Here is an 18,854-nt window from a genome sequence, read left to right on the forward strand (position 1 = left end):
ACTTATATTATTTCATCCACATATTTTCTCAACTTTAACAATTTAGTCCTTTTCATTATAAAGTTCCATATTTTTCCACAATTTTATTTTTACAATACTTTATGCATATTTCACCATCTCATAACACATTCATTAAACTTTTATCATAATTTTTTTATTCACATATTAAATTGTTTCACACTTAAGCTTTTGTACATTTTTCAATTTAGTCTCTATTGCTATGTAATTTATATTTCACCATATAAGCACTTTAATTAAATAATTCATTATAATATCTTATTTCACATAAAAAAATTTATGCGTATCACTTCTCTTGTTTCAATTATAAATTTCACAAAGTTTACAATTTAATCCTTAACATCATGAAGATTTATTATTTACTATAATTTCACCTTAATATCACTTTGTAATCAGTTCGCTACTTATCTTAAATCTCAAATGTATATTTGTATCATTGAAAACAACTTTTATGAAATATTTTCAGTAAATCTGCCAAACAACAAAAAATATTTTACATAGATTCATTTAAACACTAAAAAATATTAGCTTTTTCAAAAAAAAATTATTTTCCAAAAATTATTTTCTATAAGTAATTTTCAATAAAACAAACGGAGCTTTAACTACTAAATTAGTCCCTAAAATGACTAAATTGGTATTTTATGCATAAGGACTAACAAATTAATTTTACTCTGTTTAAATTAAAATTAACCAAAATTTAAGTTACTCAAATTACGCTAACCCTTTCCCTAAATAGCACTTCTCAAGCCAAAATTTTCAAGCCCAGCTCTCTTTGGTTTTCCATTTTGCTTAGTTTCAAGATATGGGTAAGCTTCCTTCTTCTTTTATTCTTGGTTCACTTGTTAATGGCGGAAGCCATCTTTCTAATTTCCATTCTTTTTCTTCTTCTAACACCATTGCTACCCACATCGAAGCCTTAAGTAAGAAACCCATGTCTGTTAGAGGAAAGGGGAAAATAGATATCGCTTCGATAATGTTGACGATGCTTTGATTTTGTTTCAATAAGATGATTGACAAGTACCCAAAGCCTTCCATTGTGGAATTCAATACATTATTAGCAGCCATTGTTAGGATGAAACATTATGCCATTGTTGTTTTTATGTATAGACAGATGGAATTATTAGGCGTTTCCCAGGATGTTTATTCTTTTAACATCTTGATTAATTGCTTTTGTCAATTAGGTCGAATTGATTTTGGGTTTTCTGTTTTGGGGAAAATGCTGAAGTTAGGCGTTGAGCCTAGTGCTGTAACTTTTTCAACTTTGATAAATGGGCTTTGTAATCAAAGTAAGATTTCTGAGGCCGTTTGTATGTTCGATGAAATGACTGAAAGAGGGTATCAACCTAATTTGATTGTTCATAATATAATACTTAAGGGGATGTGTAAGAGCGGCAATACAGACAGAGCTGTTAGGTTTCTAAGGCTGATGGAAGCTAGAGGTTTTGAACCCGATATTGTAACGTATAACACAGTCATTGACTGCCTTTGTAAGAAAGAGCTATTAAAGGAGGCTCTCAATCTTTTCTCCGAATTGAAGGTTAAGGGCATTAGACCATGTATCATTACTTATAGTTGCTTAATTCATGGCATGTGTAATTTGGGCCAGCAGGAGGAGGCAATAAGGCTTTTGAATGAAATGGTTGATAACAATATTTCACTTGATATTGTCACATATACCATATTGATTGATGCACTTTGCAAGGAAGGAATGATTCCTAAAGCTGTAGAGACCGTTGACATAATGAGAAAGCAAGGCATTGAGCCCAATGCTTTCACGTATAATTCATTGGTCGATGCACATTGCAAGGAAGGGATGGTCTCTGAAGCTGAGGATATTGTTGATGCAATGATAAAGCAAGGCATTGAGCCTGATGTTGTTACCTATAATGCATTAGTTAATGGTCATTGCTTGCAGAATGAAATGGATAAAGCTAGAAGAGTTTTTAACTTGATGATTGAGAAGGGTTGTGCACCTGATATTTTTACTTACTGCACCCTTATGCAAAGTATGTTTCAGTTAGGGAGAAGTTCAACTGCTTGTGAACTTTTTCAAAAGATGCTTGCTTCTGGACAAGTTCCAGATATAACCACCTGTTTGATTTTGCTGAATGGTTTATGCAAAACGGGTCATATTGAAGCGGCATTGAAACTTTTTCAAGCAATGCAAAATAGTGGGTTGGAACTTGATATTGTCCCATATAGTATCTTCAATTGATGGGTTTTGCAAAGTTGGGCATATCGAAGTTGCAAAGGAATTATTTCATCAACTCTCTGACAATGGTTTAAAACCGAATGTTTACACATATTGTATAATGATTAATGGACTGTGTAAAGAGGGATTGCCAGATGAAGCATACAGGTTGTTTGGGAGCATGGGAGATAATGGCTGTTCTCCTGATAGATGCTGTTATAATGTAATGATTCGGGGGTTCCTTCGCAACAGCTATACCTCAAAGGCAATGCAACTTCTTACGAAAATGGTTGGTAAGGACTTTTCTGCAGATATATTCACTGCCACCTTATTTATGGAACTTATCGTATACTCTAATAAATCAATCTTGCTCTGAAATGTTTCACAAATTGTGTAAAGATCATCACTTGCAAATGTGAATCAGTTTGTACATAACTATTGTAAAGTGATAAAAGATTCTGGAAACTAGAATGAGTTTTAGTGTCTATTTTCAATATTGTTGATTTTGTTTTGACTTTATGTAGTAAGTGAGATTCTTGTTGGTGGTAATGTTAAGAAATTAGGGGAAAACCACTATCTGTTGCAATGATAATAGCATCCGTATAACTTTCGGCTGCTCAGAACTTTTAACTCAAAGTGTAGAATTCAATCAAATTTGGGGTTTGTTGGATTGAAAACATTTTGTGAAAAATGATTTCTGGAAAATAGTATGATTTTCTGAAAAATGTAATATTTTTCTGTGTTTGAATGATTTTATGTAAAACATTTTACATTATTTGATAAATTTTCTTGAACTCATTTTTCGAAGATGGTTTTATGGGAAACAAATATAACATAAATATTTTCATAACAGAAGAAATATTTTTTTTATTTAATTACGAAAACTAATGTATAATAAAATATTTATCTTTAATCAAACTCAGTTAACTTAATTATTTTTGTAGAATTATTTGTTATGATCATTGCAACTGCATCACAGCTTAAAACAGCAACACTTACCAATTCAGCTTAAAACAGCTTAAAATACTGTTGCTTGACAGTCTTAAGAACCGCTCCAAATGATTCGGTGAATCTTCTTTGATGAAACAGTAATGAAACCATCATCTCAATTGAACTCAACGATGTTCTGCCATTCCAATATAAAGCCTTCAACTACAGTTATCAATCACCAATCTGCAAATAACATTTGGGATGGAAAGCACCCCGACTTTGCCAATGAATCTGCCATACCATTAGCATCTCTTCCAATTATTCTAAATAGTTCCTCACGAATGGACATCTTAATCTCATCGATGCCTGCAAAAATGTGACAATATTTCCAAGGCCTAGATTTCTCTTTGATACACCAAGTAACCGTAATTATGGAGTTGGATTCAACCATAAGCTTTTAGCCTTTAATTCACTAGTAGTCTAAGAAGAAACGAAGAGCTAACTTAATAGCCATAATTTCTAAAAATCACTCCACACCCCGTTGGGCCAAATTTACCTAATGTTGAACCATCATCGTTAACCTTTAACCAGCCTTCATTTGAAGATTCCCAATGTGTCACACTCTCGGTATGATGGTTACGCATACTCCTTTCACAGTCTCGCGGACACACCCTCCACATTGACTCAACAAAATTCATATATTCTGGCTCGACTTTTATCCAATACAAAGATCTTAATTTAACCAGAAAAATAATGAACTCCAAATTAAAATCTTTTCCTCTAAAGATAGAATCATTTCTTGCACTCTAGATGGTCCACAAGGCAACCATAATAGACATCAACCACCAATTAAACAGAGGTTTAGACAGCAACTTATCAAAGCATAACGAAAGAAGGATAAAATACCTCAGAATTTGTTAACTCGGGCACAGTTCAGCAAAATGTGACTAACATCCTTAGATTCTACTTTGCACCAATGACAAACAAAATGCTCATCCGAGATCGAAATGCCTCTATCCTTAAGGAAAGATATCGTACGAATCCTTTCCAAAATCACCAACCATGCAAAACATTGCATCTTAGGCGAAATGTTCAGGTTCCATAACATTTTATAATTGAAGGACAAAACATTGTATCACGATGCAAATTGCTCAATGACTTCAACTCCCAAATGAAAACGATTTCCACAACTGATGGTAAAAGTTGCCATTTTGTGAATAATCCTTAGCTTTGGCTACCATATCCATAGCCAAAGCAAAAACTCTAGGATAACGATCTTTAAGGGCTCCCCAATCACACCAATGATTAGAATCCTTCCAAATCATTTGAACAATCCCATCTTCCACCTTTGCTAGTTTTGTTTCAAGAAACATGATAAGATCAAGTTTCGAATTAACCACTAATTTCTTCACCAAACCTCTTTTGAGTAAACCGACTTCATTTAGTCGCAGATAAAGAGCACCTCAACAAGAATAAGAAATAAGAGAGAAGTCGCACCTCAAGCCTACTAACTTTTTCATGACTAAATCATCATCCACTTTAGTTGTCATCCCGATTAATCTACTGACTCTCCAAGTTTCCTCAGCCTCCTTACGGATAAAATCCCTTCTCTTGATGAAATCGCCACCAAAAGAATACCTCATTAAATAATTGTTCTTTCCCTCTTGACTGATGCCTGTGCATGATAAAATACCATATACAAAATCAAAATCAGCTAAAAGTGCCGCACAATACCATAATTTTTCCTACATAGAGTTGATTTTGCTAACCAATCAATACCATCATTGAACACCATGTGAATTTTATATTATTTTGTTCTACTAGATACAAAATTACAACTACAGGTTGAACAAAATAAATATAACTACATGACAAAGTTGCAAACTCTATGGCTAGGATTGGAAGAAATTTAGAAATGGTGTTGAGTCTCTTTGAAAATCTGCCTCATGCTACTGCTAGTCTTGTGCAGATGGATAAAGGTCGGTTTCTAGATGTGTAGAGAACTACAGTGATTCTGGTGCTTAGATTCTTATGAGTGTCTTTGGCAACCAAAGAAAAACTTTTAAGTTAATCTTAAACTAAATAATCAAAGCAAATGTTGTGGCAATATATATGTATGTTTAATGAGAAATGAGTGGAGCCTAAGCAGTTCAAGCCCATGTGACCAATACTAGCATAACTCTTTCAACCTTACCAAGTCGAATGATGATTTTAATGGGAATCAAATTGTGTTTTTTAAAGACGTTGAAAGTAAGGAAAAAATGTCAACCCATATGATTGCATGATGGTTAAGGATGTTTATCGTCTCAGGTATGGTTTAAGTTTGAGTCGTGCTAGTCCATTTTTCTAAACCATTTTTATCAAAAATAATAAAGACATGTTTTTTGATTCTCTAATTTTCACATTTTTTTTTCATTTTTCAAAAATTATTTTCAATTTTTTTATCCCAACATGTTTTCTTCACCATTTTCCAAGAAAATGAAAATGAAAACGGCCCTTGTTTCCTGAAAGAGTTTCCAGTAGTGTTATCTAAAGGGTGAATCCGCCATATTAGTCAATTAGTACAGGAAATCTAGCTTATTCGTAATTATGAGTAGTAAGTGTTCATCAGACCGAGTTATCAATGCTATGTATGAAATATGTTTAAATTCTATAGTATCCGTCAAATTTGAGTGTTTCACACTATATTGAAAAGGTTAACTAAAGTATAAGTTGTTCGTCAAGATAGAGCGTTCTCATGGTATGTAATAAGGTTTCCTGGGTTAATTTAAGTCTTGCTCTGCCTAAATAATCTGGTAGTTGTCACTTCACTAGGAGAATCCGCCAAAGGTAGAATTCATATAAAGTTCATCTTAAAGATCCGCTAGTATGAGTATCTACCAAGAGATATATATGTAAGTACATCATTTTGGATTAAATATTCAATGCGTTAGAGTGAAAATCAGCAGAAGGTAAGTTTTGTATGGGTATTCTATGATAAATGCATTTGTTTACTGTAAAGGACATAAAATCCGTAATGAGTAGTGAATTTTGTAATCCGCCTATAAAGTGTATTGTATGTAAGATGATCAAGTATGAAGTTGGCGTATAAGTATGCACCAACATTGGAAAGGTATCCGCCGAAGACAGAAAGGAAATCCAGAATATTCAGAATAAGGAAATCAACAACAAATGCTTCAAGGTAATCTAATCCAAACTCATTAAGTTCATTTGAACTTATAATTATTTATCTCGCTGCAGGTTCTGACTTGAACAGGACGGACCAAACCAGGATTGTACCAAGTTATTTGTTTGAGTTGTGATTTTATACATATACAGGGCACTATAGAGGCTTGGCATTTAGTACTCTACGCCATGTAGAGTCTGTCTTTATCAAACTTTTAAGTTGCAATGTATTATATTACTTTTAAAAATCTAATGTATTCTTAGATATTTTCTTTATTTCTTTTGTTCTAAAGACACTTAATAAAATAATAAGTATGTTGAAAAAGGGTAATACGCCAGTTGTTTTAAATTTTTGTTAAGTGTTTATGTGTTGTAACATCCAATAACCAGACTTGGTGGTTCGGGTCGGGTAGAAGGTGTTACAAACTGTTTATGCAAATCATATGCCAGTGAGCTTACCCTGAGTACAGGTAAAATTCCTTGCAAGTTGTTCTAATGTAAGAGGTACGTCATTGTGCGGATGGGGCTAATGCATGTATTACAGCGAAGCACGGTTCACACCAATGTGTACATTGTATCCATGTGTGCTACATGATTACACAAGATTGCCTATATGAGAACGGTGCCTAGCACTCACATTCGCCGTTGGAAGGTAAGTAAACAAGTTAGCTAGATTAAACATGAGATAGTGTGGATTAATTCTAGATCCTCCACTATGACAAATATATTATTTCACGATCTTCAAAATGTACATGTCACGAGGTGGAATAAGTTACTAATGGTAGTGAAAGTTCTTTGATGGGTCAAATCTCTTATTTGTTTAATTAGTAAACGAAATTTCTCTTTAGGGTGGGAGAGTTGTCACACATGAATTTTTGAGCAAAAACTTGGCCATATGGAACGGCGAACCTTGAATTATTTTATATGTTTTAATTAGATCCTACGGCATCCTGTGTGTATCAAATTGACAACATTTTTGGGGATGAATTGGGCATTAATGATGATTTCAATTTTTTTTTGAGGGGTTTGTTCAGAAATAATGCTTAGTGCTTGTATGGAAAGGGTTGAACGGTCAATAAGAGAATGACTATATAAAGGGGAAAAGAAAGAAAAGGGGTTCATCATCTTTCTTTCTTCAACTGAAGCACAAAAGAGAAAAATAAAGAAACCATTTCTGAGCTTCAACAATCGGTCTTTGCATGAAAAGTGAGGGAGTCGAGCTGCATGTTGGAAAAAAATAAATATGTAGCAAAGTAGCTTAATCAAAGGCAAAATTTGAGAACTAGTAACATTTTTATACTTTTTTGTGTCTTTTGATTTTGAAATAAAGTAATGAACTACAGATATCCGACTAAATGTTAATTATGGATTGTAAGGAAAATAAGCATGTTAAGTAGAGAGCATACTCTACATGTTGTTAGAATTTGATTGTCTCACTCATAAATATCTCACGGGCAGTTCTATATGGTTGTTACTTTTCAGTCGGGGAAGATGGAGATGGACCAAACAACAAGGGGAAAGTCAAGCTAGTAGGTGATACGTCCTTGAAGTGTTTTGTCGGTGAACTCCTAAACTCAAATCTTCAGTGTTTGTCTTACATATCTTTATACTGTGATGTTTAGGTTGTGTATTATGCTTATAAGGAAGTGTTACCTTTCTTGGAAAAGTTGCCACAGTCGCAGATGTGTGTTACAAGATAAGGTGCATATTGGTTGTGAACTCAATTCATGGAATTAATGATATGTTTGATGGGTACAATGTTATGTGTATGAAGATTTTTAATTTGTCTGCCAGTTGCTCTGCATATATGATGTTTTAGGTGAGATTTTTGGTATAATGTTAATGCATGTTAAGTTGGTGTACAAAACTGTGCCTAAATGTAAGCATAAGCTTGTTGTATTGATGAATAGTTTCTGGGAAAACCACTATTGATTACATCGTTGAATGCTTGATATGTGATATTTTGATGAAAATAAATTATATGCGAAGTATGTAAGTATGGAGGGATATAATGATGGATGAATGAATAAGGAGATTTCATATTGAGCACATTATGCCACATGTTGTTTGGCTTTATGGAGATTTGGTTGGACTGTACGAAGATTTATGTGCACAAGTATCTGATAAACCTACGAGGATTCTTCTCAAGAATGAGACTCTATATAGTCTAAGGCTCTAAGCTTCACGTATGTATGCAAGTCTTTTGGCTATGGGCTTATGTAAGAAGCAAAAATCCACATGGACTATCTTTCAAGTAGAAGTTCGTATGAACTATCTTTCAAGTAAGAGTCCGTCTGGTCTATCTTTCAAGTACGAGTCCACATGGACTATCTTTCAAGCAAGAGTTTGCATGGACTATCTTTCAAGCAAAAGTCAGTAGGAACCGACTAATGAGTATGAATTCTCAAGTCTAAGGTCGCCAAGGTATATTTCTGCAAACATAAGTCCGCCAAGAATGAGTTCGCATGCACGAATTTGCATCTATGAATCTGCATGTATGAATCCATATCTATGATTCCACATGTATGAATTTGTATCTATAAATCTACACGTATAAAATTGTGAAAAAATAAAATAAAATAAAAAATAAAGAACACACAGATTTTTTATGTAGAAACCCTTTCGGGAAAAAACCACGGGTAAAGGAGAAGAAAATTCACTATGTCAAATTCGAATGAATACAAGAGGAATAGACTATGTCTATTTATAGGCTTGTAAAGCCATATTCTAGTAAGACTGATACACCTTATTCTAATGAATATCAAATAGATGAAATTTAATAAGGTTTAAAAAACCTTATTCTAAAATAAAATAAAAGAAGTGTAATTCTATATGAATTCTTCTTTTATTTTATTTTACCACTGTATTTTATTTAAATAAGGATTCTGGTCACTTAATTCTAACAGAAATCAATGAATATGTACAAGTGGAATTATCCTACAAGATATACTAGTGCACGAATGATGAAAGTGAAGAATCATGTCAACGTGTAAAATGGGCCAATTTGCAAGTTGTGCCAACGCGAATGATGATAAGAGTTCACCACGAAGACGTGCGATCTGCCCTCATGCAAGTGATGTCAAACATGAGACCAAGCCTTTGAAGTCATATCATATGATAATATCATGATCGGGTATGTTATATTAAAAATTCACTAAGTCTATTCAAACTTACATAGCTTCTCGTTATGTTTTTTAGGTAAAATGGGCTATACGAGACCCTGGAGAGGGACTAAGCTAGAATCCATCGAGCCTGCATGTGTAAGCTTGGTCCTCTCAACTGGAACATGCATATAATGGGGGCGACCTGTGGGCTGAGCCTCAAGATCAGAAATTCTTGTAACTGAGTTTGAACAAAATTGTAGTTATTCCAACATAGGTTGATTGTTTCAATTTAACGAAGTTATTATTGTTAATCATTATTAATTAACATGTTAGTATCCCAAACTAGAAATTAGTATGGTTGTAGCATTTCCGATTTGGTTGGTTGATCGGCCGAACGATTGGGATGCTACTCTCACCACCTCGTTAGGTCACAAATTATCTATCACTAGAACCATGGTGTGATCATCTCACCACCTCTTCAAGTAAATACGAGGGAGATCACGTGTGAGCATTCTCCATACTTTCGATATCTTGCAAAGTGGTCCATGCGCGAGTTGATCCCATCATGCCGCACCACATTGCGAGGGATGTGCAAATATTGCTCACTCCCTACGGTGATAACTTTCTACCAAAGGGACACATCTAAAGGTACGCTTCAAGCCTAAAAGGTGAAACATGTAGTATGTATGGCATCTAGTTATCCCTTAATGCGTCACATTAAGGAATCTTACCTTAAAAATACGAAATAATGGCTCTCAAGAAAGAGGACCGAAAAAATCAACCTCAAGATAATTGAATTTGTTAATAAATCATAATTAAAGGTAAATACCTTGAATAATTTATTTGTTTAGTGCATTATCATAGCCAAGATTTTAATTTATTTTGGTAAAATAAATAGTTAAACAACTTTAATATTTATAAATGAATTTATTATATAATGTGATTAAGGATGAATATACTTTAATATTTATAAATTACATGTGTCATGGATGTATTAAGTTGTTCACATTAGAAACTTACAATATATGTAACTATATCTTGTAGTCTATAATATATGTGATTTAATATTTATAAATGACACATGTCACGCAGATATTATGACAAATGTCACATTATAAAAAAATCCAGATTAGAAACTTACCATACATGCAAGTACACCTTCTAATATAATATATATATGATATATGATTGATTTTTTTATATATATTAATATATTATATTATATATTTTAATATATTTATAATTTCTTAAAATTTTTTTATGTTATAAGTGATTTTGTATTATATGCTTATTTTTTTCATATTTTATTTATGCTATATCCAAATTCTTAAAATATGCTCTAAACTTTTATACTTTTCGTGCATTTGAAATTTAGTCTACTCTAAGTTTCAAAATTTTACTTTCTTATTTTTTAAATTTCAAAATTAGGTTCAATTTGTTAATATTATTAAAATTCTTTTGTTAAATTCATTGGTGTGATATTTTGAAATAAAAAAAAGTATTCATTTGGTACTCATATAACAAAAAAAAAGTTATGAATCTAAATTTAACAAGAAAAAATTTAATGATAAATAATAAAATTACGAATAATGATAAATTTAACCATCAACGTTTACATTTTTTGTCAATTTGACCTTTATTCTTTTTTGAGTTAAATTTAATATTTAACTTTTCAAAAAGAGTCAATGCTTTTTTAATATAAATGTTGACTAAACATTAATTTTTAACAATATTCTGTGACAACTCGCATGGTAATTCACTTGCACTTCAAGTTGACATAGAATTATTTATCTTATATGTCACATCAACAAATGATTTAAATTTTATAAAATATTTAAAAAATTAAAAAAAAGGTGGATTGTCATGTAAGTTGTTATGTTTAAAAATTTAATATTTTAGTTAATATTTCTTTTAAAAAACAATAATTCAACTCGTTTTGAAATATTAATGGTTAAATGACTTTTTCAAAAGTTGAGTGTCAAATTTAACTCAAAAAAAAAGGAGCCAAATTAACAAAAAAATTTAAACATTAAGGACTAAACTTCCCATTATACCGTAAAATTATAATATTTTTATAAGAGTAAAATTATATTTTGATCTCAAAATGCTAACTAATGAATTTCAATATCAAGCTTTTGCTGCAACACTTTAATGACCTCACCAAATTTAGGTTGCAAAGTGTTTTCAATCCTAGACTACCTTCTTTGTCTTTCTTTGCCCTAATTTATGAGAAAACCATATTGTACCCCAACTAATTGATTGTAACATTTAACCCCTAATAAAGTCTATGTCTTGAATTGCTCCTTTGCACCATGTTTTTAACATGAGAAAGTGAAAGGTGTTGATTTTATGACCCCAAAAATCCCTTTAATGCCAACTTCTTCACATAACTTCACCATTTATATGCTATTTATTAGGGCAATAGTTGATGAATTGTGTTAATGGTATACTCTACATGAAATCTATTTACAGGTCAAGTTTTAAATATTATTATAACACTATTTTAAATATTATTATAAAAATATTTTATTATTTAAATAGTAAAACGAGATAGTGACCTAAGCTTTATTCGAGTTTAGAAATAATTTTTTTTTAATTTCAAATTGTGACATGGTATAATTCAAAGGTGAAGGGAGTGGGCGAGTACGACCTTAGTCCCCCTCCCCAAAACTAGAAAAAAGTATGTTTTATAAAATCCGTAATGAGTAGTGAATTCTGTAACCTACCTATAAAGTGTATTGTGTGTAAGATGATCAAGTATGAAGTTGGCGTATAAGTATGTGTCGACATTGGAAAGGCATCCGCCAAAGACAGAAAGGAAATCCAGAATACTTAGAATAAGGAAATCAACAACAAATGTTTTAAGGTATTCTAATCAAAACTCACTAAGTTTATTTGAACTTACAAGTGTTTATCTTACTGTAGGTTTTGATTTGATCAGGAGGGACCAAACCAGGATTGTGCCAAGTTATCTGTTTGAGTTGCAATTTTATGCATATGGAGGGCACTATAGGGGCATGGCGTTTAGTACTCTACACCATGTAGAGTCTTGTCTTTATCAAACTTTTAAGTTGTAATGTCATATATTACTTTTAAAAGTCTGATGTATTCTTAGATATTTTCTTTATTTCTTTTGTTCTGAAGACATTTAATAAAATAATAAGAAGTATGTTGAAAAAGGGTTATACGTCAACTGTTTTAAAAATTTTGTTAAGTGTTTATGTGTTGTAACATCCAATATCCGGACTTGGTGATTCGGGCCCGGTAAAGGGTGTTACAAACTATTTATGCAAATCATATGCCAGTGAGCTGACCCTGAGTACAAGTAAAATTCCTTGCGAGTTGTTCTAATGTAAGAGGTACGCCATTGGGCAGATGAGGCTAATGCATGTATTACGCAAAGTGCGGTTCACGCCAATGTGTACGCTGTATCCATGTGTGCTACATGATTAAGCAAGATTGCCTATTGAGAACGGTGCCTAGCACTCACATTCACCGCTAGAAGGTAGGTAAACAAGTTAGCTAGATTACAGATGAGATAGTGTGGATTAATTCTAAATCCTCCACTATGACAAATCTATTATTTCACGATCTTCAAAATGTATATGTCACAGGGTAGAATAAGTTAATAATGGTAGTGAAAGTTCTTTGATGGATCAAATCCCTCATTTGTTTAATTAGTAAGAAAATTTCGTGGACGAAATTTCTCTTCAAGGTGGAAGAGTTGTCACACCCGAATTTTTGAGCAAAAACTTGGCAATATGGAACGACGAACCCTAAATTATTTTATATGTTTTAATTAGATCCTACGATATCCTATGTGTATCGAATTGAAAACATTTTTGGGGATGAATTGGGCATTAATGATGATTTCAAATTTTTCTAAGGGGTCTGTTGAGAAATAATGGCTTGTTTCTAATATTTTGTTTTAATTTGGGTTAGTGCTTGTATGGAAAGGGTTGAACAGTCAATAAGAGAATGACTATATAAGGAAGAAAAGAAAAAAAAGGGGGTCATCATCTTTCTTTCTTCAACCGAAACACAGAAGAGAAAAATTGAAAAACTATTTTTGAGCTTCGACAATCGGCTTCTGCATGAGAAGTGAGGGAGTCAAGCTCCATGTTGGAAAAAAAATATATGTAACAAAGTAGCTTAATCAAAGGTCAAATTTGAAAACCGGTAACATTATTATACTTTTCTGTGTCTTTTGATTTTGAAAGAAAGTAGTGAACTACGGATATCCGACTAAATGTTGGTTGTGGATTGTAAGGAAAATAAGCATGTTAAGTAGAGAGTATACTCTACATGTTGTTAGAATTTGATTGTCTTACTCATAAATGTCTCACAGTCGGTTCTATATGGTCATTACTTTTTAGTCGACGAAGACAAAGAGGGACCAAACAACAAGGGGAAAGTCAAGCTAGTAGGTGATACGTCCTTGAGGTGTTTTGTTGGTGAGCTCCTAAACACAAATCTTCACCGTTTGTCTTATATGTCTTTATACTGTGATGTTTAGGTTGTGTATTATGCTTATAAAAAAGTGTTACCTTGTCTTGGAAAAGTTGCCACAATTGCAGATGTATGTTACAAGATAAGGTACATATTGGTTGTGAACTCAATTCATGGAATTAATGATTTGTTTGATGGGTACAATGTTATGTGTATGAAGATTTCTAATTTGTCCGTCAGTTACTCTGAATATCTAATGTTTTGGGTGAGATTTCTATTGTAATATTGATGTATGTTAAGTTGGTGTACAAAAGTGTGCCTAGATGTAAGCATAAGTTTGTTGTATTGATGAATAGTTTCTAAGAAAATCACTATTGATTACGATATATTTTTGAATGCTTGATATGTGATATTTTGATGAAAATAAATTATATACGAAGTATGGAAGTATGGAGGGATGTAATGATGGATGAATGAATAAGGAAATGTCATGTTTGGCACATTGTGCCACATGCTATTTGGCTTTGTGTAGATTCTATTAGACTATATGGAGATTTATGTGCACAAGTATGTGATAAACCTATAAGGGTTCTTCTCAAGAATGTGACTCTGTGGAGTCCAAGGCTCTAAGCCTCACGTTTGTATGCAAGTCTTATAGCTATAGGCAAAAGTATGAAGCAAATGTCCACATCGACTATCTTTCAAGTAGGAGTCCACATGAACTATCTTTCAAATAGGAGTCCATATGAACTATCTTTCAAGTAGGAGTTCGCTTGGACTATCTTTCAAGTATGAGTCCACATGAACTATCTTTCAAGCAAGAGTCTGTATGGACTATCTTTCAAGCAAAAGTCTGTAGGAACTGACTATTGATTATGAATTCTCAAGTCTAAGGTCTCCAAGGTATATTTCTACAAACATAAGTCTGCCAAGAATGAGTTCACATGCACGAATTCGCATATATGAATCCACATGTATGAATTCGTATCTATGATTCCACATGTATGAATTTGTATCTATGAATCTGCATGTATGAAATCAATGCATATGCACAAGTGGAGTCATCTTACAAGATATAGTAGTGCACGAATGATGAAAGTGAAAAATCGTGTCAATATGTAAAATGGGCTAATTTGTAAGTTGTGCCAATGCGAATGATAAGAGTTCACCACGATCTGCCCTCATACAAGTGATGTCAAACATGAGACCAAGCCTTTAAAGTCATGTCATATGATAATATCATGATCGGGATTGTTATATTAAAAATTCACTAAGTCCATTCGAACTTATGTAGCTTCTTGTTATGCTTTTTAGGTAAAATGGGCTATACGAGACCCTGGAGAGGGACTAAGATAGAATCCACCGAGCCTGTGTAAGCTTGTTCCCCTCAACTGGAATATGCATATAATGGGGGCGACCTGTGGGTTGAGCCTTAGGATAAAAAATTCTTGTAACTGAGTTTGAACAACATTGTAGTTATTCCAACATAGGTTGATTGTTACAATTTAAAAAAGTTATTATTGTTAATCATCATTGATTCGCATGTTAGTGTCCCAAACTAGAAATTAGTATGATCGTAGCAATTCTGGTTTGGTTGGTTGATCAGCCAAATGATTGGGATGCTACTCTCACCACCTCTTTAGGTCACAAATCGTCTATCACTAGCACCATGCGAGGTGTGATCATCTCACCACCTCTCCAAGTAAATACAAAGGATATCACGTGTGAGCACTCTCTACTCCTTCGATATCTTGCGAAGTGGTCTATACTCGAATTGATCCCATCATGCTTCGCCGCCTCGCAAGAGATGTGCAAGCATTGCTCACTCCCTACGATTATACCTTTCTACCAAAGAGACACATCTAAGGGTACGCTCCGAGCCTAAAAGGTGGAACATGTCATATGCATGTCACCTAGTTATTGCATGTCACCTAGTTATTCCCTAATGCGTCACATTAAAGAACCTTGCCTTACAAATACAGAAGAATGGCTCTCAAGAAAGGGGAACGAAAAAATCAACCTTAACTAATTGAGTTTGTTAATAAATCATAATTAAAGGTAAATACCTTGAATAATTTATTTGTAGCCAAGATTTTAATTGATTTTGGTAAAATAAATAGCTAAACAAATTTAATATTTATAAATGACACATGTCATGCAAATATTGTGACAAATGTCACATTATAAAAATATCCAGATTAGAAACTTACCATATATGCAAGTATATCTCCTAATATAATATATATATATGATATATGATATTATTTTTTTATATATTAATATATTCAGGGGCGAAGCCAGAACAATCTTTTTGAGGGGCCGAATGAAATTTTAATTTTTTATAGTCTATATCTTTATAATTTTTAAATAATTAAATCAAATTTTTATAATTTTAAGGGGGCCAAAGTACAATTTTATCTTTACTAATTTAAATTTTTTTTTAAAAATTTAAGGGCTTAAATAGTAGTTTTATATTATAAGGGAGTCGGGCCAATGCCAGCCCCCCTCTAGATTTGCCACTTAATATATTTATAATTTCATATTATTTTTTATATTATAAGCGATTTTGTATTATATGTTTATTTTTTTCATATTTTATTTATGCCACGTCCAAATTCTTAAAATATGCTTTAAACTTCTATATTTTTCATGCATTTGGGATTTAGTCCACTCTAAATTTCAGAATTTTAGTTTCTTACTTTTTAAATTTCTTCAAAATTAGGTCCAATTGTTAATTTTATTAAAATTCTTTTGTTAAATTCATTGGTGTGATATTTTGAAATTAAAAAAAAATATTCACTTGGTACCCATATAACAAAAAAAAGTTATGAATCTAAATTAAAAATTAATGATAAAAAAAATTACGAATAATGATAAATTTAACCCTCAACGTTTACATTTTTTGTCAATTTGACCTTTATTCTTTTTTGAGGTAAATTTAGTATTTAACTTTTCAAAAAGAGACAATACTTTTTTAATGTAAATGTTGACTAAAACATTAATTTTTAGCAATATTCTGGAGCAACTCGCATGGAAATTCACTCGTACTACAAGTTGACATAGAATTATTTATCTTATATGTCATGTCAACAAATTATTTAAATTTTCTAAAATGTTTTAAAAATTTTTTAAAAAAATGCAAATTCTCATGCAAGTTGCTATGTTTAAAAATTTAATGTTTTAGCAAATATTTCTATTAAAAATAATAATTCAACTCTTTTTGAAATATTGATGGTCAAATGACTCTTTTTAAAAAATTGAGGGTCAAATTTAGCTAAAAAAAAAGAGAGCCAAATTAACAAAAAAAATTAAAACATTAAGGACTAAACTTCCCATTATATCATAAAATTATAGTATTTTTATAACGGTAAAATTATATTTTAATCTCAAAATGCTAACTAGAGGTGTGCTTGGGCCGGGCCGGGCGGGGTTCGGGCTGGGCCCATACAAAATTTTAGGCCCGTTTTCTAGGTATGGACCCGGCCTGGACCGAAATATAGGCCTAAAAATTTATCCAAGCCGGGCCCAAAATAAAATTATTAAGCCCGAGCCTAGCCCGGCCCGGCCCATATTAAATTTTTTTAGCCTATTTCATTAAATAAAAAATTTTAAAATATAATAAATCAAATACATTTAAAAATATAAAAACAAATATTAAAACAAGAAACAAATAAAAATGAGACTAAAACAATTCTTAAAATAATACACAAATTGAAAATACAATAAAAAGTGGTTATATTAAAATTAAAAGTAAAATGTAAATATGATTAAAAATAATATATATATATATTTAATATATAATTCGGGTCGGGTCGAGCCCAGGCCAAAAAAATTTTACCCGAGGCCCGACCCGTTTTCTAAACAGGCCTAATTTTTTGGCCCAAACCCATATTTCGGACCTATATTTTTTACCCGAACCCTCTCAATTTTTAGGCAGACCTTCGGATCGCCTGAATAGCCCGACCCATACACACCTCTAATGCTAACTAATGAGTTTCAATTTCAAGCTTTTGCTGCAACACTTTAATGACCTCACCAAATTTAGGTTGCAAAGTGTTTTCAATCCTAAATTACCTTCTTTGTCTTTCTTTACCCTAATTTATGAGAAAAACCATACTGTACCCCAAATAATTGATTATAACATTTAACCCCTAATTAAAGTCTATGTCTTGAATTGCTCCTTTGCACCATGTTTTTAACACGAGAAAGTGAAAGGTGTTGATTTTATGACCCCAAAAATCCCTTTAATGCCAACTTCTTCACTCAACTTCACCATTTATATGCTATTTATTAGGGCATTAGTTGATGAATTGTGTTAATGGTATACTCCACATTAAATCTATTTACAGGTCGAGTTTTAAATATTATTATAACATTATTTTAAATATTATTATTGTTATTATTTAAATAGTAAAACAAGATAGTGACTTAAGCTTGATTCGAGTTTAGAAATAATTTTTTTAATTTCAAATTGTGACATGGTATAATTCAAAGGTAAAGGGAAAGGGCGAGTACGAACTTAGCCCCCTCCCCAAAACTAGAAAAAAAAGTATGTTTGATAAAATTTTAAATTAGTAAACAGTAAAATTATACTTTGCTCTAAAAAATTAATAAAATTTTTATTTAATTATATTTTAATCCTTATAAAAATATATAATTTAATTTTAACCCTTAAAAAAGTCGTAACTTCGTTGATATAAACCCAAATTTTATTATATGAAAAGTTATTTAATATTTCTGGTAATAAATTTTCACATACATAATTATAATTTATTTATAAAATTAATAAATAAATATAATAAATAATGAGATATGATGTAATATTAAATATCTCTTGTAATTATATTTTAGAATAATTATTTTTATTTTACTAAATTTCTTCGAAAAGAATAATAGAAAAAAAGGAAAAAGAAAAAAAAACAAAGAGTCAATAACGGGCTCGGCCGGCTTTGTTGAGCCATGTCGTTGACCGAAGTGGGCCGCTCTGGCTCGGCTCA

At 31.9% G+C, this 18,854-nt stretch overlaps 1 protein-coding gene across 1 annotated transcript; it reads left to right on the plus strand.

Annotated features, from left to right (window-relative positions):
• The first annotated feature begins 761 nt into the window (after nucleotides 1-761).
• Nucleotides 762-2,728, plus strand: LOC107948764 (putative pentatricopeptide repeat-containing protein At1g12700, mitochondrial). The gene has a single exon (XM_016883405.2). The coding sequence runs from the start codon at nucleotides 1,025-1,027 to the stop codon at nucleotides 2,231-2,233; it is 1,209 nt and encodes a 402-aa protein (XP_016738894.1). The 5' UTR covers nucleotides 762-1,024; the 3' UTR covers nucleotides 2,234-2,728.
• Nucleotides 2,729-18,854: the final 16,126 nt, after the last annotated feature.

The sequence above is a fragment of the Gossypium hirsutum genome, chromosome A04 (genome assembly GCF_007990345.1).
Source record: "Gossypium hirsutum isolate 1008001.06 chromosome A04, Gossypium_hirsutum_v2.1, whole genome shotgun sequence".
In the NCBI taxonomy this organism is placed as follows: Eukaryota; Viridiplantae; Streptophyta; class Magnoliopsida; order Malvales; family Malvaceae; genus Gossypium; species Gossypium hirsutum.

Bases quoted from the DNA above. Each gene is read 5' to 3' on its own strand.
- LOC107948764 (XM_016883405.2), top strand. From the start codon at position 1,025: ATGATTGACAAGTACCCAAAGCCTTCCATTGTGGAATTCAATACATTA.